Genomic DNA, 24,732 nt, shown 5'->3' with positions numbered 1-24,732 from the left:
TGTTTTGGGCCACGATGGGTTTTAGATGCCTGTTAGACATCCAAGTGGTGAGGAGTAGGAGGTAGAGACAAGTCTGGAATGTAAAGGAGAGGTCTGGGCTGGAGATAGAACACTGAGTCATCAGCATGTAGATATTTAAAGCTGTGGCACTGAATGAGATTTCCCAAGAAAAAGGTAAAGATGGAGAACATGGTTAAGGGTGGACAGCCCTGGGGCCCCCCAACATTGTGGTCTGAGAGAGGACAAATACTCAGGAAAAGAACTGCAGACATGGCCAGTGAGGTGAGTGGAAAATGACCTGAGTCTGGGGCCGTGGAAGCCTAGAGAAAAACGTTTCAAGGGGAAATAATCACTAGTCATGCTACTGTAAAGTCTCACCAAATACAGAGAACTAATCGCGAGTTTTGGCAAAAAGTTGCTCTTTTATTCAACAAATATTTATTTAGTACCAACTCTGTACTAGATATGCTCGAGGGACCGGTGAACAAAACAGACAAAAATCCTTGTCCTCATGGGGATCATTTTCTGGTGAGGGGGGAAAGGTGAACAATTAAATCACAGGGTTAACCATAAAAGTAAAAACTGCCAGTGATTTTACCTGCAAAACATAGGTTTATTAGGGAGTAAAATAGAATTGTAATCTGGGACAAACAAGCTACAGCAAACCATAGGCACATGGGTTTAAGGAGAAAAGGGGTAATTTGAAAAGGCTGTTAGGAACTAAAAGTCCACCGGAGTAAACTGGGAGTTCAAAGCGAGGTGGCTTCGCATTGGCTGAGCTGTTGCTAGGGCACAAGGAAAGCTTGTCCTCCTCCAGCTGGAGCAGTAGAGCAGCACCTACGTGCAAGGTCAAGTCCATCTCTTCCTGTTGGGTCTGCAGTTGACTGCTGAGTGGTAGGTGTGATCGCTCGCTCTGTGGAAACCTCCTGACTTTATTTATCCCCCTTACTAATTTTCACAATAGCCTACTAGTTGGTTATAAGGGCTTTACAACTAAAACTAAAACAAGGTTGAAGAGAGTTCTGGATGAGGGGACTAGAGAAGTGTTGTGATTATAATAGGGTGGTCAGGGAAAACCACACAGGTGAATTTGAAGACCTGCCTGAGCAAAGGGCATGAATGAGCTATGCAGGTGTTCTGGAGCAAGAACATTTAAGTGGGGGAAGAACACCTGCTAAAGAAATTGCCTGGAAAGTTTAAAGACTCACTAGGATACTGTTATGCCCCAATAACGGGTCCGTGATTAAAGGAGCGAGACTGATACAAAGCGAAGGTCAAGCAAAGCTTTATTTCGCGCCAAGCATCAAGAATCTAACCGAACGTTCGGGGCCGCACCTCTTACAAGAGAGGGCGACCCTTCTCTGTTTCACAGTCTAGCTTTTAAGGGCAAAGGCCATGCGGTTGGGCCTGGCCACGCACAGGTGGCCAATGAGATTGTAACACACACAGGAAACTCCAGTGATGCTAGGTGACCAATTGAATTATAATTTTCCCTAGTAGACATTTGAATCAGCCTATTACACCTTGATTAGGATTGGTGCCAAAAGGGTTCCCAAAGGGCGGGGGCCCATGCTCCTTGGTAGCTAGGGAGACAGTATGCAACCCCCTACTGATCGGATGTCTCCACCTGGCCTGACCCATCTTTGTATCTGGGCATTGTTACCTGGAGCTGGTTTCCGGGACCGCCTTTAAGTGAATCCCCTGGGGGAAGGGGAGCAAGGCAGTTCAAGGGCTAAACAACAAGGTTTTGTTTAACCTCAATGAAAGCCTCTTGACAAAATATAAACATAAAATATGTCCTTACAGATACTAGTGTGGCTGGAGCAGAGTAAGTGGGGCGGAGGGAAATTGAATAAGGCAATGGAGGTGGGGCGGAGGGGAGGCTCTGTGGAGCCTTTACTGTGAGACTGGAAGCCAGGGTTTTGAGCAGAGGAGTGACACTGGCTGACTTCCGTGTTGACAGGATTGTGTAGGCTGCTGTGTTGAGAATAGATAGATGAATGGGGACTGGAGTGGGGAGCTGAGCAAAGACTGAAGTGGAGAAGTCAAGAGTTTAGGTGAGAAATGGTGGCCCTTGGGCCAGGGGGTTAACAGTGAACCTGGTGAGAAGTTGAGAGATTCTGGATAGGCTTGGAATCCAAAGCAGATGGGATTTGCTGATTAGCTGGATGTATAGCCTGTTGAAGCAACCACCAAACATGATAGCAAGATTATGAACTTGAGCAACTGGAAAGATGGTGTTACCATTAACTGCGTTGGGGAGGACTTCAGGAAACTGGAAATTCTGTCATGGATATTGTCCTTACATGAGAAGCGGGTGGAGATTTCTTTACGTGAAGAGGCTAGCCTTAGTGGGAAGCATGGACAGCTCATCATCAGAGTCCCAGCAGAGACGTACAAGCCCATGCAAGCTCTTTTGTTTAATTATTATTTTTTTTAATTGAAGTATAATTGACACAAAATGTTGCATTAGTTTCAGGTGTACAACACAGTCATTCAGTAACTTTATACTTTATACTACGCTCTCTCCTGATGGCTTCCATTTTTTCAGTGAAATAGCACTCAGGGTCGTCAGTCAAGAGTGAATATGCAGGGAGGAGGTGTTTGAAGTTTGCAGAGACACTTGTCAAGAGAGTGAGGGAATGAATGGATGAGGTAGTGAAGTAAAATTCCCAGACAGTATTAAAAGCCCACTCAACCTTGTGACCTTAACGTGGTTATGAGTTTTCCTTCAGCCACCTTAAGGCACACAGGTGTGGGTGTGGAGTCAGAAGAGCTGGAATTAGCTGTGACCAAAGGTTTGCTGAGTACAATGGAATGAGAAGGGGAAAGACTTTTAATGTTCAAGGAATTCACTCACCCCATGCCTGAGGGTACAGGAAGTGAGAACCACCATCAATTGAGAGGCTAGCCTCAGGGGAAACTGTGTCTTTGGGAGAGACAAGTTTCATTCTAAGCAAAGAAGTAAAAGAAGCGTTCAAGGAGGCTGGGGGGGTTGTTACTCTTGGTAAATCTGTTTCGGTGGAGTGGTGTGGTCTGATTGGAAGGAGTGGGTCAAGGAACAAGTGAGAGAACAGCTGACAGAAAAGTGGACAACTCTTTAAGAAATGTTTGCTCTGAAGGTGCTGAAAAGAGCTGAAGGTTGAAGGCAAAGTTTGTGTTTGTGTGTGTGTGTGTGTGTGTGTGTTTTAAGATAGATGGTATTTTAGTAGGTTTTTATACCAATAGAAAAGATCCAGTTAACAGGGTGAAAAAATGCCAATACAAGAGAAAAATGGCATGTGGGCATCCTTGTAGAAGCAAAGCCCTTGAGAAGGTCACAGGGCATTGGATTCAAGGGAGAAGTGGGAGAAATGACCTTAGAACCAACTCTGTACAAGGAAGGTGGCAAAGAAGTCTGTAGGCAGAAGGCTGGTAGAAACATGAGCTGGAAAGGTTAGTTCTCTTTGCAATGAATCTATTTTATCTCTTCAAGTAAGAGGTGTTGTCATCTGGTACGGCGGGGTGGTGGGGAATGGTGGAGATCTGAGGAAAGACAAAGGTGAGGAGAAACAGTCACGAGGTTGGGAAAATGAATTTACTAAGGAATTATAGGAAGTTTGTTTGGCAGAATCGAGTGCCCACCTGAGATTTGTGGTTCTAACTCTGAAATGAGATCAGTCAACAGAGTTGTGTAATTTTCCCCCATCAGACCTTGCTGTGTGGGTGCAGGTGCCAAGTAAGTGGCTTCACAAGGACTGAGGGCTGTCCAAGTGAGCGTGGTGGAGGGAGCACAGTACACGGGGTTAGGATGTTTGCCATGAAGTGGTGCAAATATGGGGCCGCCACCTAGGCTTCATGAGGGAGGAAGCAAGGACAGGAATGGGGTCTGGATAGTGACAAAGGGTATGATCCAAGGGCTGGAGTGAAAGAACTGGGGTAAGTGAACTCAAAGGATAGAGGACAGGAAACTGAGAGGGGGTGTATGAGGTTCAGACTGTGGAGATGGTGCATTACTGATTTTTTCTCCCCCAGCTGAAAGGAGCCTTAACCAAGTGAAACCTTTATGATCAAGCTGATGTTGCTTTTGGCTGCCCTAAAGAAAGCACTTTCTGATTATACCACTGGTTTGGTCGGGCTTTGTTTGGCTAGGAGAGTGGGAGTTAGTGGGAACCTCACAATCGGTTCCAATATAAAATGAGTGCCTTTTGTTTTATCACAGGGAAGCACTACAGCATAGAGGGGAAATCTATAAATTGCTCTGACATCAATATTGAGAGATGCATTTGATTTTAACTCTTCACATCAATGTTACGATGCCAATACTAAAATAAGAAAAATGCTCATTTCATAACCAATGGAAATTTTCTCATGATGTCTATATTATCAGTAACTTTAAAGAACAAGAGGATTTCTCTGGGAGTATATGTAAGAAAGGAATTAATTGAGAGGGGAATATTTTGCTGTTAAGGATTTTAAAGTAAACATAAAAAATTCATTATGAAATAATTTTTATTCCACTGCAGTGTCATTTAAATTTACAAAAATATAAGCAAATATCATCCAATGTCAGAAGAGATTCAGGGTGGCCATCTTGTACTTAGTGACAAATTAACAGTATCACAGAAATGTTCAATTCATTAAAAAGAATAGTCAAGTTTCATTTGAGTCATAATTAAGATAAACTTTGTGTATATCGTTAAACTTTCATTTGGCTTATACAATTCCATTTTCTCCAACTGGAAGCTGTGTAGGATCCAGGCCGACTCTCTTCATCGAAACGGCAATATCAAACAAATAGTCGTAACACTCACACCTATGAAAGAAAAAGCACAGAACTGAAGGTCTCAGTGAAACAGAGTTCTCCAGTCCTACCAGTCACGTTTCTCCTCTCTACAAAGCCAACCTGTTTCTCGTGCATTTTTTTCCCCTCAATTCCAGGCGAAGTTTTCTCATTTTGCCCCCAGCATTATTAAAACACGGAAAGGAATCCTACTGAATCATGCAATCATATTACATGCTTCCCAGGACATAAAGGGAGTTTAAAATACACTACTTATATAAATTTAAGTTGTTGTTGTTTTTACCATGTGTCACTTTTTGAAAAAAAGTGTAGCAAATCATTATATAACTTGGGTTAGCTTTATTCTTCCTTCTAGCCTTAAACTTGGAGAATGAGATCTGTGTTTCCTTCTTCTTTGTCAAGTGCATGATGGCGCCTTGCCAAATAATAGCTTGTCCAATAAATATTTCTTAATAAATGAATACATAATACAAATCAAATATCTAGAAATAGTAAGCTACTTAAATTTAAACCAATCTGACCAATAATACACACACACAAAATCATACTTCCTTTCAGATCACAAAACATACTTCATTCCCTTTCACATTTCGAGTGTGGTGACTTGTCCCAAATGTCCTATGATTGATACTTACATGGTTTTAGCCTTCTCCCAGGTTTCTCCCCAGACATACACGCCATGACGCCTGACAAGGACTGCGCAGGAGTCGGGGTATTCATTTATTGCACGAGCCATTCGTTCTTTGAGGTCTTTCTCCTCAGGTGTATTCTCAATAATGGGTACCACTAACATATCATCATACCTACAGGATAAAACAAGCCATTTTTTCCCCATTAAAACAAATAAAGGTATTCATATGTTAAATTTATAATTTTTTTTTCAAGTAAGCAGTTAGACATTCTCTTTATATCTGAAAGCCATTCCAAATTACAGACAAGATGTTGCATGTTATTCTGTATATCTTGCATAAACAGCTGTATCAAAAGACGCCTTGGGAGTTTGGCAGGTATTATTCTAAGTATAAGTGGCAGAAATTTGTACAGGATACCAAAACCTAACAAAGAAATGATCAAGATCATACATGTATTTCCTTGAAGCAGAGACAACCATAATATTTTCAACAGGTGATGAGACATGATAGATCGGATAACCAGAAGCATAGAAAGGATTAACAATTTAACTACTTATTAAGTATGAATTTTCCAAAGATACAAAATCCATTCCTTTTATCTCTGCAAGACCCCAAAGTGTTTCAGGCAAATAAATACAGGTGTGGTTTGTGGCCCTGGGATAGCAAGAATCTTCTGGAAATAACTCTGAATATGATGTGATAATATTTTCAGAACAGTCTCAAGTCTGTGGCATTAGAACTTCTTTAGCTTCCACCTTGTTTTCAGGAAATACACGTGATAAAATTGGCACATGTGTTTCCTTTCTGTTTGTGTAAGATAATATTTAAGCGAATAACTTAGTTACTGTAAAATCAAGTTTATCTCTGAGGTTGTTTATACCCAGTCAAACTCGGACATGTTTTCCCTTTTACATGAATTTCTCTTGCCTTGTTAATATAACATCTGCTTTTTCACTACCTCTGTAATGGCCAAACTAAACAACAAAGAAGTTCTAGGTATAGTTTTACCACAACCTGCAACTTTAGGACAGGAATAGGTTAAGTAGCTGTCATGTAAGGAGATGTTTACTATTTCATTTAAGTAAAAAAGAAGTAATTAAAGAATATTCTTTTTTTTTAAGATTTTATTTATTTATTTGACAGACAGAGATCACAAGTAGGCAGAGAGGCAGGCAGAGAGAGAGGGGGAAGCAGGCTCCCTGCTGAGCAGAGAGCCCGATGCCAGACTCGATCCTGGGACTCCCGGATCATAACCTGAGCCGAAGGCACTTGCCCAACTGACTGAGCCACTAAGGCGCCCCAATTAAAGAATATTCTTAAATATGGAATGAATGAATTGCTAATCCCAAACATTTCCTAATTTTGGCCAAGAGAATCACAAACATATATCTTCCTTGAACCTATACTGAATAGTCAGACATCTTTTCAGGGGTAAAATAATATTACAGTGCAGTAAGACCTGAAATTCAATCTGAATCACCAACTTTACAGAGAGAACACTAATTCTTCTGAGTTAAATGAGGAACAGAGCCAGGATGGTCCTTTGATCATTAAACAGTGTTCTTTTCACTCTACCACAGGCGTGTTGCTGCCAGGAGAGAGGACAATTACACTTACATGGGGGAACCTCCCCTGAGGAGAATTAGGTATGTATTTGAAAGTTTTTGTTTTTCAAGATGGACTTTAAAAAAAAAAAAAAAGACGTATCTCTGCCCCCTGAGTGGTGATAATGAGCCTATTTCTGATTTCCAGGCTCAAAGAGAATTGCAAAGGACATTTCAAAAAAGTTTGTATCCTTTAAGTTCCAAAACATTTCAAATAATATATGAAATGTGTATGTTATGGTGCATAAGAAAATGGTATCTTTTCATTCATGACATTCTTTTCCCCCACAGAATTCCAAAGGCTGTGGAATTCTACTGTGGTGTTCCTCTAGGCACCCTGTTATACCTCCTTCTGACCTACTTTTATTTCTTTACCAAAGCAATCAAATGCTGAGGAAATTAAAAGCACACATATTGCTTCTCTTTCAAGACCAGAATGGAAAAGGCAATGTGGAGCTATACTTTCTTTAGTATGTACACTTCCATAATTTAAACATTTAACTTTTGTAAATAGGTTTTTCACAGTGCCAAGGAATGCTGTAGGCATACAATAAATATTAACTAAAATCAAATCATAGTAAGTTCTCGGCACACTAGTTTAAACTTGTACATTCTACGACGTGGAGTAACAATAAGATATTGCCATCAGAACACTTTAGAAAAACTGGCACCCATTTCCTCTAAGCAAGATAAGGTAGAATCAGGCCCTTTAGCAAATTAATAAGCTCAGAAATAGAATGCCAATACATTCAAAAGAAATGCTTAGCTTATACCTGAGCACTGAGAACACGTTTCTTCCTGTCCCTGTATTCTAGATTGGCAAATAATTACTACATTTTTGTGGGCTGGTGGATTTGATTTTATCTAGAAGGTTCTATTTAACCATCTATGCTACTTTCCATTCTGAAAAATTATAAAAATACAGAGATCTACTTAATTGAAATAATTGCACAATGTTTATAAATACTAAAATGTTCTGGAAATTCCTTATTAAATCAGGATGAAGTAGAAACTTCAGTGAGGGCTGAAGCTTCCTGGAGACCAAGTGAAAGTAAGGGGATCTTGCTCTCTGGGTGACTTCATATGAAACATAATCTTTCCATCTCTACAGAAAGCTCAGGCAAGGGTTTTTCATTTTATTCTGACAAATGTTTCATTATTCATGTTGCTAATAATTTACCAAGGTTGGGGCAGGAGTAGGGAAGGAGGAGGGGAAGTGTCTGATTTGTGTCACTGAGAACAGATCTGTATAATAGTATAATAGTAAGTGGGCTATTATTTAACGTAGATCCCACAATATCTCATTAAAGGCATAAAAAGATCAGCAGCCTCTTTATCAGAAGACAGAAAAATACTTTTCAAATTACTTAAGCAAAAATAGAAAAAAAATACCTGTAATACCCTCCCGAAGTACATTTCCTTATTCCTTTGATCATCTCTTGATGGGTAATTTTAAACTCTCGTCCTGGAAAGAGAAGGGTGGCCAGGACAGCAGCTTTTGAGTGGGTATGAATCACTGCACCTGCTCCTGGAGGAGGAAGAAAAAAGTCACATGCCCAGTGAAAATGAAATGTTACCTTTTAGAGAAATATCTATATAGGTACATATACAACACATATATTTATTTGTATGTGATTTTGAACTTGTTTTTCTTGGCATGGAATCATAAGTTGGCAGCAGACAGGAGGGTAGGAAGGGAAGGAGGAAAAGAGAAATAGTAACAGAGAAGCTGGAAAGCAAAAGGCATTTAACTTTTATCTACATTGGGACAATGCTCAATACTTTACACGTGGCTCAAGAAATAGCTTTAGGGGCACCTGGGTGGCTCAGTGGGTTAAAGCCTCTGCCTTCAGCTCAGGTCATGATCCCAGGGTCCTGGGATCGAGTCCCACATCAGGCTCTCTACTCAGCAGCGAGCCTGCTTCCCTTCCTCTCTCTCTGCCTGCCTCTGTGCCTACCTGTGATCTCTGTCTGTCAAATTAAATAAAAAGTTAAAAAAAAAAGGAAATAGCTTTAGATGGTCTGAAGTACAGCTGTAATAATCATGGAGATCATAGTCAAAATGGTACCATTTTCTGCCTACCTCTCATTGTGTAAGCATTCATGAAAAGAGGAGTACACTGGCTTTTTTTAAGATTCTTACATGGCGGAGGTCCACTTATGTCCTGTTCATTGATGTCACAAACAAACATATCTTCAGGCTGTTTATAGAGTAGGGAAAAAAAAAAAAGGCTTATACAGTATCAGTTAGAAGTGCCCCTTTTCTTGTGCGTGCTAATATATATGTGAGCATATTTAACTCATATTTTAAATATCCATATACAGTTTCTCTTTGAAAATGTTTCAGCCATTTTGAGAAATAAAAAATGTTTCTACTGATGAACTATTCTCAAGAGCTAAAATTCTTCCTTTAGAATTTGAAGAAACAATTGATGTGGAAAATTTCATATGTTTGTAATGATATTGCTACTTTCATTAACGTAGCTTCTTAGATTTTCCCTGCAATTTCACAACTATATTTCAGGGAAGCTATACAAAGAAGTCATCATTCTGAGATGGGTGCTACAGTTCTTTTTTTATATTTCATGACATGAGGAAAAATCTAAAGTAGAATTTCTAATCTCTTGAGAAACTTCACTGGTAATCAGAACCATGTTCACCTCAATAAAGCATATTATTTTAAAGTTCAAGCAGTTAAGCAGATGCATGGATTTTTCCTAGCAGGGCAGGCATACTTCCGACTTGTGACTTTCACTTGCCAGGATTTATTACAAACTACAGTCTAAATGTTTTATTAATGAAGCATTATGCCTTAGCTAGAAGTTAAGTGCTATATGTTTGTTCTAACTAGATTTTGAGTCTTCTAAGCATGAATATGGAATGAGACTTCTCAAAGATTTGAAATAAAGTTTTATAACTTTAGATTGGAATAGCCTGGCTATTGCTAAATATGAGCCAGTTTGGTCCATTTGAGACTATCAGTGTGATTCCCCTACTAGCCTGATAAAGATGGTGGTATAATGGTGCAAAATTAGAATCGCTTTGTAAAGATTGCGCTATTCACTTGTGCCCTCTAGAGGTGGAATGAGAATTCAAAACATATTAGTTGCATGGAGATGAATCACCTTAAAAATTGTTAATAGTCACTTAACAAATGTTTATTGATTATTTAAACTATAACAATATTACCCCCTTCAAAACTTCTTTTGAAATTAATTCCATTTCACAAAACAATAGTCAAGTAGACAAGACAAGCCATTTGGTGTTAAGAAGGATCCCTTTAACATACCTGAATCCGTTCCTTTTGCACTCCTGAAGGAGCAATGTAGATTTCATTGCTAGTAACACAAAATATAGAAATTGGCATTTATTTAACTCTACTGTTCTGCTTTTGACCAAAGACAAGTGTATTCTTGCAGTCCAATCATCAATATTCTTTACACATCAAGTCACACAGAAAGCTGCTTGATTTTAATTAATGGCATATGCTGTATAGAAAGAATATCAAATTACTGTAATGTCTTTATAATGCCGGTGACACAGAAAAATGTTGATAGTTTTCATATATAATATATATATTATATATAATATTATAATAGATATAGTTTTTCACATATATTTCTTTTTACAGTGCAAAATCAATGGTCATCAGAACTATCTGGTTAGGGGAAATACAATTCTAAAAACACAAGTCTTTAGCATCTTTAAGCTTGAGTAAGCAGTTTATCTTATTACACGTGGAATACTTATTATAAAAGCCATTCAGAAGAAAATATGCTCATGAGGAGTAGCTCGTCTTACAAGGGATCAAGTTTAATTTTATTGCTTCAAAAGCTCTTCTTATAAAACATGAAGTTCGGGGACCCCTGCTGGACAGCTTGTTAAATTACAGCATTAACAGGTCTACTTTCTGGGTGGAACACACACTTCCTATTTGAAAAGCCCATCTTTCTTGTGAAAATATTTGGTAATAAAGCTAAAACAACAGCAGAAAGTTAAAAATATAAAAGGCATGCTTACATCTTGAGATCTTCCTGTTACAGAATGTTGCGGTCCTAAGGGAGATGCTATATATTCCACTTAACAGAAAGTACTCTCAAATTTGATTTGGAAATCAATTTCAAAACCTTCGCTAAATTCTCTCTGCCCTCAACAAGGTCCTTTGGCTCCTTTGTCAGTTTCAGCTCCTGCCAGAGGGTATTAAAGAGCTGCCATGTACATGCAAATGAAGGAAATCCCAGCACCTGCCCACTCCAGCTTCTGCCACTGAGCCATGGATAGAGGGACACTGAATATTAACTGTCCTAGTGAAAATGAGGATGATGGTCTATATTGAATCAAGCTATCAATCCAGTTGGGGTTTTTAATAAACCTACAGACTTGTAACTGACAGAAATGAAAGTTCCTTTAAGGGGCCACTCGTAAGCTAAGGTCTACAAAATAAATGCCTGAAAATGGGAGAGAAATCCAAAGCACAGCAAGCTATCTCAATCATTTGTTTTCACGACACAGCTCAATTTAAGGCTTTGTTCCATAAGAAAACATGGAGCGGCATTCCTCCTGAATCAGTGGAATTGGTATGGGTCATACTGTTAAAAAGGGCCCTTTGCAAATAACAGGGATCCAAATCTCTTGTCCTTGGGTAACATGGAAACAATGCGAGAATCATGTGTGGTATAAGACTCGTAGGGTAAGTCTTCTTGTGTGGGGAGAAATTTATGCAATCCTGGGAAGAGACCCAAATAAAGTTCAAAACAGCCTGCTGATAAATAAAATCCACTTACAAAGTGGGAAAATTCAGGGTATTCTGTTATTCAAATGATTTGGTAATCTGAATCTGTTTTTACTGCTGCCTTTCTGAAAACAAATCAGTTTAGACTGAGCAACTTTGGGTAATTGAAAGATTAGCTAAATAGGTTGTGGAAAAAACATATTTACACCTATAAAGAAGGAGCTATCTGGATAAAAATAGGAAGATGATAGAGACTTTATTTTAGGAGGGAAATATGCCAAGGACTAAAAGTGAAGTCTTTACTTGGTGCTGTAAGCTGCAAACAAAAAGCATTTTGAATTTGAAGGCATTAAGTTTTGGGATTTATTTCTCCATACTCCCTGCTCTTTCACTATTTGGTAAGGAGGGGGACAAAATTCAAGAGTTCCCAATACATCTGTGTTCAGTTGCTTCTATTTTTATTTACTGTCTAGTTATTTAAAAAAAAAAATTAGATCTTAAACCTCAGTTATCTTGTCTACAGTATGGGTTGATTAATTTTAATTCTAATAACATGCCAAAGGATTAGTATCTCTGACACACGATGATATCATAACATGAAAACAGGAAATGTCAAATGTGAATGACAGTAACCCAACCTAAACACAGCGGCTGCCGAGTATCCTGGAATTGCTTATGATTACTGTCATTTTCTTGGTCTTCAATGTCCTCCTTCTGATTTGACACTCGTATGGATCTTAAGCTGTCTTTTATATACATCTTTTGGGATTACACAGACTACACACAAGTAGCATAATCTAGGATCTTATTGGCCAAACCTTGTCAGTAAATAATTTTATGTTCCCAAACACAATCTATTTATTGGGTTTATCCTTCATTCCAAATTTATTTGCTCTAAGCTTCAGGCAAAGAAAAGTGAAGTTTTACTAGCAGCATGGGTATAACATTGTGGATAAAGTTAATGATGGGGACTTATGAAGTCATTTAAATATTACGTCCAGTAAAAACTGGACGTTTTACTACAAATTACCCATCTTATTTTGTAAAGCACAAATTTAGTGAGATTCCAAACAATGCCATGTAATTGTGGCTGTTTCCAGCCATGACCTCCAGGAGGAGCTCCTCACCTATTAAGAATCTAAGGGCAAAGCATTTTACACTTATGATGCAATGTCCCCATTAATTGATTGTAGTGCTATAAAAACCATTTAATTTTAAAAGGTGCCAGTGAGTGTTTTAGAGTGACCACCCACAATTTCAGTGCATGGGTTAACAAAATTCTTCTAGAAAGAACACAGTCTTTTATGTCTTTATGATAAAAAAAATGTGGCTCTTTCTTGAAAAAGCCACTTAGAAGACAGTTATTGTAAGTGAGCTGGGTAGAAAGCTCTATTTTGTACACGCATAAACTTTCTGCATATATGAATAAAAAGCAGTTAACTAAAGGCAATGTTTAGAGTATAATTTATCATAAATACAGCTGAGAAACCAAATTACTGGGAACTCCATGAAATGAGGGGATAAATGAAAACAACAATGACAAACGTTATCATAGGGCTTTGCTCTGAACAGGTCAACTTGGGAGGTTTTTGGCAAAATCACCTGAAAACCTGCAAAGTGCTGAACTGACAGGAGCACGGGGTGATGGTAAGAGGGAAGGCACAGAGGACGTGCGATGTCCCATGAGGAACATGACCCTTCCAGACAGAGCATATCCCTACACATGTAACTGTGACAGTTAAGGCCCCATAGTTCAATTAATATTCTATGAGTAACTTGACAATTTGAAACAGGTGAAATTTCACTGGCATCATCTTGTAGTATGCCAAAAAACCCCTTTTGTTCTAGATGTTCTGATTAAGTTTTACGTTCCATTCCTTTCTAGGAAATGCAGCCTCCTAGGGGGTGTTACTATATATATATTCGAGATTATACGAGTGTTATAGTAACTCAATTTTGCTAAAGAAACTGAATTAGGATAAAGAAATAAATCAAGTTACTTAGTTTAACATTCAGCCTCCAGACAATACTATTCCTAAAACATTTCAGGAGAAAAAAATTCATCTTCTTCTAAAACACTGGAAAGAACGAGATTCCACAACCTGCATTTTCATCGTTAATAGGTTATGTACCACTTCATCTTCTTGGAGGAAAGACACTGAATAAATCTCATGAACAATTAAATACTATTCATTCCTTCTGTTTCACCCAGTGCCTTGTGTTTTGTCCTCTGAGCAACAGAGACCAGCAGGTGCTGTCCATTGATGATGACATACGATGCATTTAGAAAGGCATACTGCCTGTCTTTTGACTTAATAAAATGTATTTTTTAGTATTTTTGATGGCTTGTCATCTGTATTTCAGTGACTTTTAAAACATGTATGTGAACCTTTAAAACAAATCCTGTTCACTTAAAGGTCCGGGACCTTTTCTAATTCCAGCCATATAAACATACTTGGCAGCACGTTATTTAACTTTGGTACTCCAAAGACTGAGGACAAAATTATTCTGATCAGAAATTGTGGTTCTTAAATCCTTAGGTATTTTTTGTATCTACAACTTCTGCACACTTACTATTCAGTTATGCAAATATTCATTTCTCCATTTAGAAACTAAATATTTCTAGTATCACATAAAACTGGCACCCTAACACATATTAAGCTTTTCACTGAACTACTTATATGGATAATTCCCAGAAGTGAAATCAGCCCCAAACTTACCCATGTTTCAAGCTAATTCCTCCTCCAGTCCCAGTGACCCAACCCAAATGGTAAAACTGTTTGCAAAGCTCTGGAATCAGGTATCTTGGATGTTCCTTGTCCTTAAAAAGAAGATAATGATTTTTCCCATAGACATTATATTATCAAGTGACTTTTCTAGCTGACAACTCTGTTAAGAAGCCTATGTAGGGGGTGGCTGGGGGGGCTCAGTCAGTTTAGCGTCTGCCTTGGGCTCAGATCATGATCCTAGAGTCCTGGGATTGCTGGAGTCCCCTGTCGGTGGCAGGGGCGGGGTGGGTTCCCCCCAACTGCTCAGCAGAGAGTCTGCTTCTCCCTTCCCCTCTGCCCCTCCCCCAACCCCACTTGTGCTCTCTCTCAAATAGATAAATAAAATCTTAAAAAAAAAAAAAAAACAAAGACTGAAGGAAGTTTAAGAAAATCTACCATAGAGAAGGTACCACGAGGGAGAAAACTATTAGAAGACATGCTTTGTTTTTAATGCTTAGAAGGTGGATCTCCTACTGTTATTTGGCAACGTGGAATTATTCAGAACAGGAGCATTTAGTACAACACCATGGGACAGGCTGCAATAACAAGCTGGGTAGATGCCCAGTATATATAAGTGTCTACTACAATGGCTGAAATAAAACAGAATCTAGTGCTGAGAGGAACATGCTTCTGCCTGTCCAGTGAATTTTTTTACACAAAACATCTTACTCAATTAAGTCATGATATACATATGACAGCTATGTGTTCATATTCTGTGTTGGTTCAATTTTATTTTTATTCTAAAATCTTTTTTCCAGTGATTACACTGTTTTCTCTTATTACAAAAGCAATTATCTACTAACTATGGAGTATAAAGTCAAGAAAATAACATGGAAAGGACTCACTAAGAAGCAATCACCATAAACACATAAACATAAACATAAAACACCATAAACACATTCTAATAAAGGTATGTGTGTCTGGGAACAAATGTATGCAGGTTGGGATAAATTTCAAGCTTTATGTATTTTTACTGAAGTAGAATTGACATTTGGCATTATAATAGTGGATAATATAAAGAGTAGATATTTGTATATATTGTGAAATGATCAGCACAATAAGTTTAGTTAAAATAAGAGCTTATTTTTATTAAGTCTAATGATTACTTTTTTAGGAAAAAAAATCAATGTTTTCCCATTTTAAAAAAATAAAATTAAAGAAAATGAAAATAATAAAGAAATACAATGAATTCTACTTTTGGCAGTATTTTTAAGATTTTATTTATTTATTTGGCAGAGAGAGAGATCACAAGTAGGCAGAGAGAAAAGGGGGAGTAGGCTCCCCCCTGAGCAGAGAGCCCAGTGCAGTGCTTGATTTCAGGACCCTGAGATCATGACCTGAGCCGGAAGCAGAGGTTTGCTTAACCCACTGAGCCACCCAGGCGCCCCCTTTTAAAGCATTTCAAATTGCTAGGCTGTCAAGAAAGTAAGGTTTCACAGTAGCCATAAAAGAAACCAGGGTGAGTCTACCTGGGAGGGAAGCTCTGAAGTCATAATTTCCCTGAAGGTATTTGCAGAACTCCGGTGAGCTTAAGCTTTAATTTTGATAGCTCTATAAGCCACTAGAAACATGAGATAAAACCTAGGATGGCCTCAGAATGGGGTACATGATAGGAAACCCCTCCATAGGCTTGTGACCAGACATGGAGCTACACCCTCCAGGTAAGGGTGAACAAGACATAGAGCTTGTGCACAAAAGCACAGCAAGGAAGCTTGCCTAGCTAAATCTTGGTACTGAGTAAAGGGGAAAAACATCTTTGAGTCCAAAGAGAATTTCTGAACAGACCAAATTTTCAGCTATTTAACTGGCTTTTGGAAATTATGGTGTTTTCCAAAATTCACTGTTAATATTTTACACATACACTGTATTTTGGTATAAGTGATAATTTGATGGAGTAGACTTCAAAATATAAAATTAAGAACATGGGAATGTTAAAAGTTTTTGAAGTTCTGAGTTAGCATAGGCTTAGGAGTTAATGGACATAAAGTGAAACTGACATTATGGCATTTATTGCTTATATGACTTTGGATTTCACTTTAATCCATAAAATGAGAACATTCTGAGGATTAAAAGGAGATACAATGCTACAGGATTCCAGGTATGGGATGAAAAAGTTTTTCTTTAAAAAGAGAAAATAATGAAGATAAAGCATCCACCAGGACAATATGTGACACAGGGTTAGTTTCCCTCCCATTTTTTTTTTCAGTGTTATGTTAGTTCAGATGTACAATATACTGTATTTGACAGTTCTATATATTACCCAATGCTTACCACAATAAATATAGTTGCCATTGTTACCATATAATGTTATCACAGTATTACTGACTCTATTCCATATGTTGTACTTTTCATCCCTATGACTTATTTATTACTGCAAGTTTCACTTTCTTTCCTATTCTAATGTGTTAAAAATTCTTGAATTAAAAATAATAAGAACGTTGTGTTGCCTTTCCTTATATCTGTCATTACAAAATCTAGCCAGAATTATCCATGCCCTGTATAATTTGCTATTTCCTTTTTTGGTGATACAAATGATATTTTAATTATATATTAAAGTACAGCTAATGAGAAGACTCCTGCAGTCTTCCAATCCTTAAAACCATCAATCTGCATAGCAGGTTGCAAACATTATAGAAAATGGTCTATTATTATGGGTCTCTCCCCTTTTCCTTTTGTCTTTTCCAGTACTGAGTTATTACAGCAATTAGCAAGCTTCGTGCTACAGGAATAACAATGATAAGGCAGCTGTTGTTAATAAAGTTTCATTCAACCGTTCAAACCCATAAAATTACAATTTCAGGGAAAATAATCATGGAGCAGTGGGAAATAACAAATATACTGGGTAAAATGCAGTCATCTAAATTGTTCAGAATGGTGAGGAAATAAATATTAGAACATATATTTCAGTAAGAACAGACAAGGAGGAAAAAGGTTAACATTTACTTCTCCCTGGAATGTCAGTAATATTACTTGTCTGTTACTGTTATGTCTGGTTTTCAATTAGAGTAAGAATGTTGAAAGACATTTCTAAAGTTGGATTACAATCAGCTTCTTATAGTAGAGGTCCTATACCATGAAGGAGAAAGATTTAACAGTATTTTGTGTATATTAAAAACATTAAAGCCTAAAAAGTTGTTGAATCAATACTTTTAAAAATTTTCCAAACCAGTTGTTTTAAGGAAATCAGCTCTACTGTCACTGAGATACCTGGTCCCAGCCAACAATGACTCTAAACCCGCCCCTCTCCACCTTTTCTTTCAATTTAAGCATAAGAATGAGACATGTACTGCTTGGACAGAGGTTTTCCTGGAGGACTCTCCCACAACTATAAAATAAACATGTCAAAGATATTATTTAACCCATCAACTAATGACAGAATCAGAAAGATGATACAAATATGTCCAAAGACAATGCAAAGCACACATCCTTATAAAATAATCAGGAATCCTTGATTTACAAACAAGGAAAAACTGGACAATATCCTCCAGGCAGCAACAAATTCAATGTCCAGAATACAGGTCACATTTCTCTGATCAATAATCATCTGCACTGTTACTGGCATTCTACAGTTTACAGAGCTGCACAATAGCTCAAAGATGGCCCTAAGACACCTAGTGAGATACATATATATATATATATATATATATATATATATATATATATTTGGCTCATTTCAGTCTTTTAAAATTCTTGACACTGGCCTAAGGCAGGGACTGGATGCAGGCAGAGCCAAGTTGTCAGCATTTTCTCTGTCTCTGGGCTTGCTTTCTCTCTGTCTCATTCTCCTCTCTATGCATATGAGTTTTCTTTGCAACTTCACCTCCCCTCAGAGCCCTATTTCTCCCTTTCGCCTTTACCATACTTCTTCAGGTCAGCTGGACACTGAATAGAAGAAATGAGACCTGAAGCCGGCTTTAGCTTTGACCTCCCACTAGCTGAGTGCCCTCAGGCCAAGTCAGTGACACTTTCTGGGTATCAGTTTCCTTATGTTAATAACTTGAATCCTTGATTCCCAGACTTCCCTAGATAGGCCAGCAATTTGTTGTTTAAATTTCAGGGACTGACATAAGGTTGCCAAGTTATAGCATTTATTTCATTTAACCATCTATTATCTCCCTCCTCCAGAAAGAAAGAGCATTTTTAACATAAAAAAGTAGGATCATCTCAGAATAAAAGGTAGTCCTTTAAATTGAATGCATTAATTTTGTGAAATTCACTTTTTCATTATCCCGATTTTTCTATTTTGCAATAATTGAGTAAAAACGCTTTCAGGAACTCCTATTACTCCTATTTGGGGGAGGAATAGGGTAATCTTTTCCTATTTGGTCTCCTTGTCTACAATTTCTCCTTCCACTCCTTCTCTGGCTTACCCTCCACTCTCTTGTTGGTACTAAAAGGATACACTACTTTGATCACTGAACCCCTATTTCTCCAACCACAGAAAGCTCAAATGCTACATCCTTAGTCTGTTACTTAAGTCCTTCTGCTTTCTTACCTCAGTTTACCTTTTCAAATATTTTCTTTCAGTTTATGTTTCTATAAATCTCTTCGTTGGTGTTCAACCTAGTTGTGGTAGTCAGCCTCCAGGATGACTCTCAGTGGTCCCTGCCTTCCAGTATTCACACCCTGGTGCACAGTCCTTCTCAGCGTGTACCAGGGCGGGGCTGCGTGACCAGGGACTGTAGTAGCAGGGCAGAAGAGATGGTAGGTCACTTCTGACATTAGCTTATAAAACACTGAGCTTGGTTGCTCTCTCTTGGCTCACCTGCTCCAGGGGAGTGAGCCAGCTGCTAAGTAGTAAGGGTACTCGGCCTATGCAGAAGGCCATGTGGTGAAGAGGTGTGTGGGTAAAAGTCAGTGAGGAATGGAGACCTGCCAACAACTACACAGGCAAGCTTGGAAGCGGACCTCCAGCTGCAGTCAGGCCTTGAGAGGACAGCAGTTCCAGCAGATGGTTTCACGGTCACCATATGAGAAACCCTGAGCCAGAACCTTGAGCCAAACGCTCCTGGATTCCCAATCCTCAGCAGCTCTGTGAGACGGTACGTGCTTGTGTTTTAAGCCTAAGTTTTGGGGTATTTGTTATGGAGCACTAGTTAACTAAGACATATTTTCTTGCTAACCTAGTGCATCTTTTTTTCTTCGCACTGTTATTGCTCATGCTGTATTTTCAATGATCCCAACTCTAGCTGTCACGCTCCTGCTTGTTGGCCTTTATACCGGACTCCCTACCCACTTTACCTGGGATTCCTTCTCTCATCATCCCAGCAGGAAGTGATCACTCCCTCCTTTAATCCTGTGCCCAACATTTGCTCTATGTATCTCTCCTTTGGTATTATAGAGCCTTCTTCTCATTCATTCTTTCAGCAAATATTTACTGTAAGCCCTGAAGAAATGAATATGAGTAAGATAAAAATCCTTACTCTTGAGAAGCTCACAATCTAGTAAAGAAGTTATGAAAAGACAAAGCAATACATAATACAAGATAGTCCAAGGTAGCTACTGGTGGTGGTGGGCGCAGGGAGAGCTAGTGGTGGGAGGGAGCAGGAGCTGGGCAAGCTTCACAGGGAAGGGGATGGTTGAACTAAGTCTTAATGAGGCACAGTCCGAGTATGCCAAGCATTTCCTGGCAATTCAGCCATGAACACTTGACAAAGTCCCTTCCCTAAAGAAATTTACATAGGAAGAAGGAAACACACTAGGAACTTAGAGAAACATAGCAGAGATCAACTTTGACTGAGGTGGTTAAGGATAGCCTCTCTGAGCACATGAGGATCTAAAGCCTGCAAAGTGTGAAAAAAACCAGTGTAGTGAATGTGTTTGTACATGCAAGGTTTTTTTTCTTAAATGTTTTATTTGTGAGATAGAGAGAGAGTGCACACAAACAGAAGCAGAGGAGAGGGGCAGAGGGAGAAGCGGACCCCCACTGAGGGGGGCTCAATCCCAGGACCCAGAGATCATGACCTGAGCAGGCAGATGTTTATCGGACTGAGCCACCCAGGCGCCCCTCTCACGCAAGGTTTTATGTTGGGGAACGGCGAGCACTCCAGGCCAAGAACACAGCGAATGTGAAGGCCGTGGAATGAGACAGTGCTTGACATGTTTAAGGAATAGGAAAAAGGCCAGGTGGCCAGAGCAGAGTACTGACAAGGAAAGTGCAGATGAGTCTGCAGGGGCCACATCACAAAGGGGCCTGGAAGCCATTCTGATGAGAACAGTCTCGCTGAGAGGGAAGGCATTCATGGTTGGAGAGACAGGGAGAGGGGGAGAAACAACTTCTGGATGTGAGAGTGCAGGGAAATCCTGAGTGGAGGGATTGGGCTTCTTCCACCTTGAGAAATGAGAAGATGGGTTCATGTTTAGGCAGATCAGTAGGTTTCGTGGGAGGAAGGTGAGTAAGTTCACATCCAATGTCTTCTATTTTCTCAAGTATGAACAAAGTCATCAGCTGAGTAACAATGTGAGGACAGGGTATGTATGGGAGGCTTGAAAAGATAAAAAAGATAATATAAAAGATAAATACCTTGAAAAGGTATAAAATAGTAATTTCAGGGAGTGGGACAGTAAAGTACTAGGCAAACCCAGGATGGCTGATGGGCAGTGGTAAGTGCCAACCTGAGGCGGAAACGTTGACGATGAAGCGAGGGCCGTCCGTGTAGTTGTGTAGTTTTCTCTAGGAATGCGGCTCAGTGTAATCACAAAATGATAGTCAGTAGGGTTCATCTTGGGCTGGGGTTTCGGTAGGACAAGTATTTGTAAATTAGGTCAACCATGACCTTAAGTAAGAAGTGTTTCAATAGACTGGGTGTAGAAGCCAGATCTCAGTGGATGAAGTAGTGAATAAAACTTAGAGGCAGAGAATTCTAAGGACTCTCTTGATAGTGTGGCTGTGAAAGGCAGGATAGGGAAACTGGTTAATACAGAGTTTTCTTTACAGGCTAAAAGGTAAAATTAGGAAAGAGGGAGAGATTAATGACATAGGAAAGCAAAGCCTAAAATAGGTCGATTTTTGTTGAGACAGAGCAGCTGGAATTAGACCAGGGAGGTATTTACCTTAGACAGGAGGAGGAAGAAAGATGCAGGAAAATATGTAATAATATAATTAATAACAAAAATAGTTAACATTCACTGAATATTTATTTTATACCACATACCAAAGGCTTTATATGCACAATTTAACTTACTCCTAGTAATTGTATTATGCTAAAAAGATTAATGTCCAAGAGCACTCGAGTGGCAACTGGCAGAACCAAGATTTGCACAGGCAGTCAGATTCTGGATGTTTTATTCTTTTTTTTTTTTTTTTTTTTTTTTTAAAGATTTTTTTTTTTTTTTTTTTTTTTTTTTAAAGATTTTATTTATTTATTTGTCAGAGAGAGAGAGAGTGAGCACAGGCAGACAGAGTGGCAGAGGGAGAAGCAGGCTCCCTGCAGAGCAAGGAGCCCGATGTGGGACTCGATCCCAGGACGCTGGGATCATGACCTGAGCCGAAGGCAGCCGCTTAACCAACTGAGCCACCCAGGCGTCCCTGGATGTTTTATTCTTAACCCTTACATTATAACGTGGATGTCTTGTTCTTAACCTTTACATTATAATGTAGGTGGGACCAGGAAGAAATTGAAGAAGTTCACACCTAATAGCTTCATTTTCTTTGTGATTTTGGAGGCAAAGTCCTCTTCAAAACAGGCTTAAAGGAGAGGACAAGGTGAGATGGTGAGGTTTTGGGATAGTCACTTAAGATAATGTGAAGGGAAGCCCCTCAGGGGACTACCATGAGGTGCTCAGGAGCTAGCTGCAGTAGGACACAGTAATATTTGTAGAGACACAAATGTGTATCATTGAGTGACCGCCCCCCCATCCCTCGGGAGTTCTGAGTGGAAGGCATTTAAGTAAAGGCAATCATTTATAATACGGGATGGAGGATCCTATGATAGAGGCTACACAGAGAGACCTGTATGAGTAAAGAAAGAAAAATCCTTCACCCAAAAAAGTATGGACTAAAGGGACAGTGGTTGGGCAGGGAAGGATATGGCCATGGGGATGGGCTGCTAGAGCAGAGGGGAGGGTGGAGATCTGATGAGGTCAAAGAAAACAGAGGGAAGGGTATTGAAAAACCTTGTGTTATCGTAATAACAACGAACAAGAATTATTCTTGTTTTATTCTTGTATTAACACATACAGGACACTGTGATAGGTAAGGTATAATTAAAAAATACAAGTAGGGACACCTGGGTGGCTCAGTTGGTTGAGCGGCTGCCTTCGGCTCGGGTCATGATCCCAGTGTCCTGGGATCAAGTCCCACATCAGGCTCCTTGCTCGGCGGGGAGCCTGCTTTGCCCTCTGCCTCTGCTTGCTACTCTGTCTGCCTGTGCGCTCTCTCTCTCTCTCTCTCTCTCTCTGACTAATAAATAAATAAAATCTTTAAAAAAAAATACAAGTAGTTCCTGGTTTACTTCCGAGCTAAGCATAGCTCCCTGAAGGGCAGGAAACATGCTCTTGACATATCCATATAACTACCACAGTGCTTTGCTCAATGAACACTGATGGGTTTAAGATCACATCTACATTAAGAAAAGTCCTATATCACAGGTTACAAACTGGTGGCTCATGGCCTGAACCAGACTTATAGGAAGTGGTTTACTGAAGTGCATATGCAAATCTGTTGAGTATGGAGTTATGGTAACGGGGCACGCACATTTAGATGGTACTCACTGGTCAGCTCGCTCTAGACCCCGAGCCGTCAGATGTTCTAAAGTTTTAAGAGAAGCCTGAAGTGTTCTCCATTTTGAAAGGTTGGCTCAAATTTTTTATGAACAATGAAGTGAACTAAACTTGCCAGGTTTGATTTGAGAATTCTCGTTTATTCTCATCTCCCTTGATAAAGGCTCTCCCTGATGCTCATTTAGATTATATTTCACCAAGATTTATCTACTGGGGGTATTAACATATGTGTTATTGAAACCTCTTAGCAACGATTCTAACAGGTTGCTTTCCTCACTTTCCACACACACCTGCCTGGCCATCTAACCTGTATCCAACGTCTTCCCCCTTCTCACCCAGTTTTCCCTGTCCTGCATTCCATCCTCACAGTCGTTGCTGCTCATCTGGGGAGTTACTTATTCACACGAGATTGACAAGTATTTCGCAATAAAATCTCCCACGTGTTATTACTTTTTAATTGGAACCTTCAGTCCTAAGAGAGAATAACATGGGGAACAAGGAGGCTAATTTTAGGGAGGCTTTCCCTGCCTCTGAAGCAGGGTGTACTGCAATTATTTATCCGTCTAGTTTTCCTCCAGACCCCAGGCCATTTGTCTTAATCACTGCTGTATCCCTGAGCACGTAGGTGTTCCATAAAACTGTTGGGGAGTATACCCAGTGAACGAAAAGCAGATGCAGCCCGAGGGTGGATTTTCCTTTGACTCCTGCTCAAGGAAGCAAGCATCCCACAATCACTCTAAACTGAGGCAGGCAGAGAGGGAAAGCGCCGGCTCCTGGAGCACAAGCCCCGATTTGGCCACCGTTTCCAGTGCGCCCACTGCCTGCCAAACGTCGGGCTGGTCGCCAAGGGCGCAGAAAATAAGCTCGCGAGCAAACAGCCTTAGCTCCATTTGCACTCCAGTGTTTCCCGTTGCCTTGTTTGGCCTGTATGCCCCCAAGTTGTTTCAAAACACACTCAAGACACCCGGCGCTCTTCTCCGTTATTTTCCCTTTAAAGTGTCTGGCGCCCCACGCCCGCCGTCGGAGCCCAGCCCCGGGAGCAGGGACCGCGGCGGGGTCGTGGCCTCGGGTCGGCCCGGGAGCCGAAGCGGCGGAGAGCTGGGGTCGCGTCCGCACTGGTCCCAGGCCCCGCGGGTCCGCGCTCCGCGCGCCCGCCGCCGCGTGCCACCAGCGCCTCACCTCCGGGCTAATCCCGCAGCCGCGGCCCCGCCCCTACCTGCGCGCCGCAGCGCCGCGAGCCGCAGTCTCCCTCCGGAGCGTGACAGCCCGACATGGCCCGGATGAGGAGAACCACGGCCTCCAATCCTCGCGGGCTTCGGAACCCGCGCTCAGTCTGGGCTAAGGAAGACCCGTCTGTGGTGAGGCCGCAACTGCAAACGGGCGGCGCTGAGGGCAGCCCGAGGGCGGGGCGGACCAGGCGGAAAGCGGGTCTCGGAGGGCCTCGCAGACGCGAGATCCGGAGGCGCCGCCTCCTGGCCGGGAGGTGGGGCGA

The 24,732-nt window shown here is 40.2% G+C and overlaps 1 protein-coding gene across 2 annotated transcripts; it reads right to left on the bottom strand.

The window, feature by feature from the left end:
• Nucleotides 1-4,473: 4,473 nt before the first annotated feature.
• Nucleotides 4,474-24,722, bottom strand: APIP (APAF1 interacting protein). Of its 2 annotated transcripts, XM_080816430.1 has the most exons (7): nt 24,457-24,722; nt 14,472-14,572; nt 10,309-10,357; nt 9,103-9,220; nt 8,412-8,547; nt 5,419-5,586; nt 4,474-4,795 (listed from the first exon to the last, which is right to left on the bottom strand). In XM_080816430.1, the coding sequence occupies exons 1-7, from the start codon at nt 24,511-24,513 to the stop codon at nt 4,696-4,698; spliced, it is 729 nt and encodes a 242-aa protein (XP_080672556.1). In that variant the 5' UTR covers nt 24,514-24,722; the 3' UTR covers nt 4,474-4,695. The 2 variants fall into 2 exon arrangements, with proteins under 2 accessions (XP_080672556.1, XP_080672557.1); XM_080816431.1 differs by lacking the exon at nt 24,457-24,722 and having other exon boundaries at nt 10,309-10,507; nt 14,472-14,567.
• Nucleotides 24,723-24,732: the final 10 nt, after the last annotated feature.

This window comes from Martes martes (genome assembly GCF_963455335.1).
Source record: "Martes martes genome assembly, chromosome: 10".
Classification (NCBI taxonomy): Eukaryota; Metazoa; Chordata; class Mammalia; order Carnivora; family Mustelidae; genus Martes; species Martes martes.
The sequence above is the reverse complement of the archived record's forward strand: the minus strand, read 5'-3'. Positions and strand labels throughout refer to the sequence as shown.

Coding starts and splice junctions, on each gene's coding strand:
- APIP (XM_080816430.1), bottom strand. CDS start 24,513: ATGTCGGGCTGTCACGCTCCGGAGGGAGACTGCGGCTCGCGGCGCTGC. Junction 8,548..9,102: donor GAATGCTTACACAATGAGAG/GTAGGCAGAAAA, acceptor TTCCTCCTCCAG/GAGCAGGTGCAGTGATTCAT. Junction 4,796..5,418: donor TGGGAGAAGGCTAAAACCAT/GTAAGTATCAAT, acceptor TTTCTTTCATAG/GTGTGAGTGTTACGACTATT.